The sequence below is a fragment of the Penaeus monodon genome, chromosome 24, assembly GCF_015228065.2.
Source record: "Penaeus monodon isolate SGIC_2016 chromosome 24, NSTDA_Pmon_1, whole genome shotgun sequence".
Lineage (NCBI taxonomy): Eukaryota > Metazoa > Arthropoda > Malacostraca > Decapoda > Penaeidae > Penaeus > Penaeus monodon.
Window position 1 is genome coordinate 26,205,459 of NC_051409.1, and position 561 is coordinate 26,206,019.

Genomic DNA, 561 nt, shown 5'->3' on the forward strand with positions numbered 1-561 from the left:
TCTATTTACTGGGTCTTTTTTGTTTATTGCCATCCTTATTTATGCGTATTATTTAATTCATGTTGGTTTATTTAATTTATTCGTAATGATCAGGTGTGTCGCGTTTACTCATATTCCACTTTTGCCATTTATTCCTTTTATAAAATTATCCCATTTTTCATTTGCTTTTTCATCTTAAAAAAAAAAAAATCACAAATTATTTTTTTTTACCGTCCCGCTTTGTCCCATCTATTCCTTTTATGAAATTATCCAATTTTCATTGTTTGTATATCCATCTCATCGTTGAGGTAATTAACAAAGTCATCTCATTTTTCATTTCATAAAAAAAAAAAATAGTCACCCGCAAACCTATTTCCTTTTTCAACTCCATTCATAGCCTGCTCTACTTCACCGATTTCTCGCTAGCTTGACTTAGCGATTTTCTGCTCGCTTGCACAGGCGGAGAGCGATCGGCGAGACGGCGGCGGAAGCAACCTGTCGCGGCGCAGCTCGGACTCGTCAGGATACCATGAGTCGGAGCACAGGTCGCCCCACACCAGGTACGGGAGGGGCCTTCTGCGT

General features: G+C 39.2%; 1 protein-coding gene across 1 annotated transcript in view; it reads left to right on the forward strand.

Annotated features, from left to right (window-relative positions):
• Window positions 1-561, forward strand: part of LOC119588687 (serine/arginine repetitive matrix protein 2-like) — a gene marked incomplete in the record, with an annotated part of 176,340 nt that overhangs the window by 125,483 nt on the left and 50,296 nt on the right. The window contains 1 exon segment of the mRNA XM_037937322.1: window positions 439-539. Within this exon segment, the coding sequence (XP_037793250.1) occupies window positions 439-539 (101 nt within the window).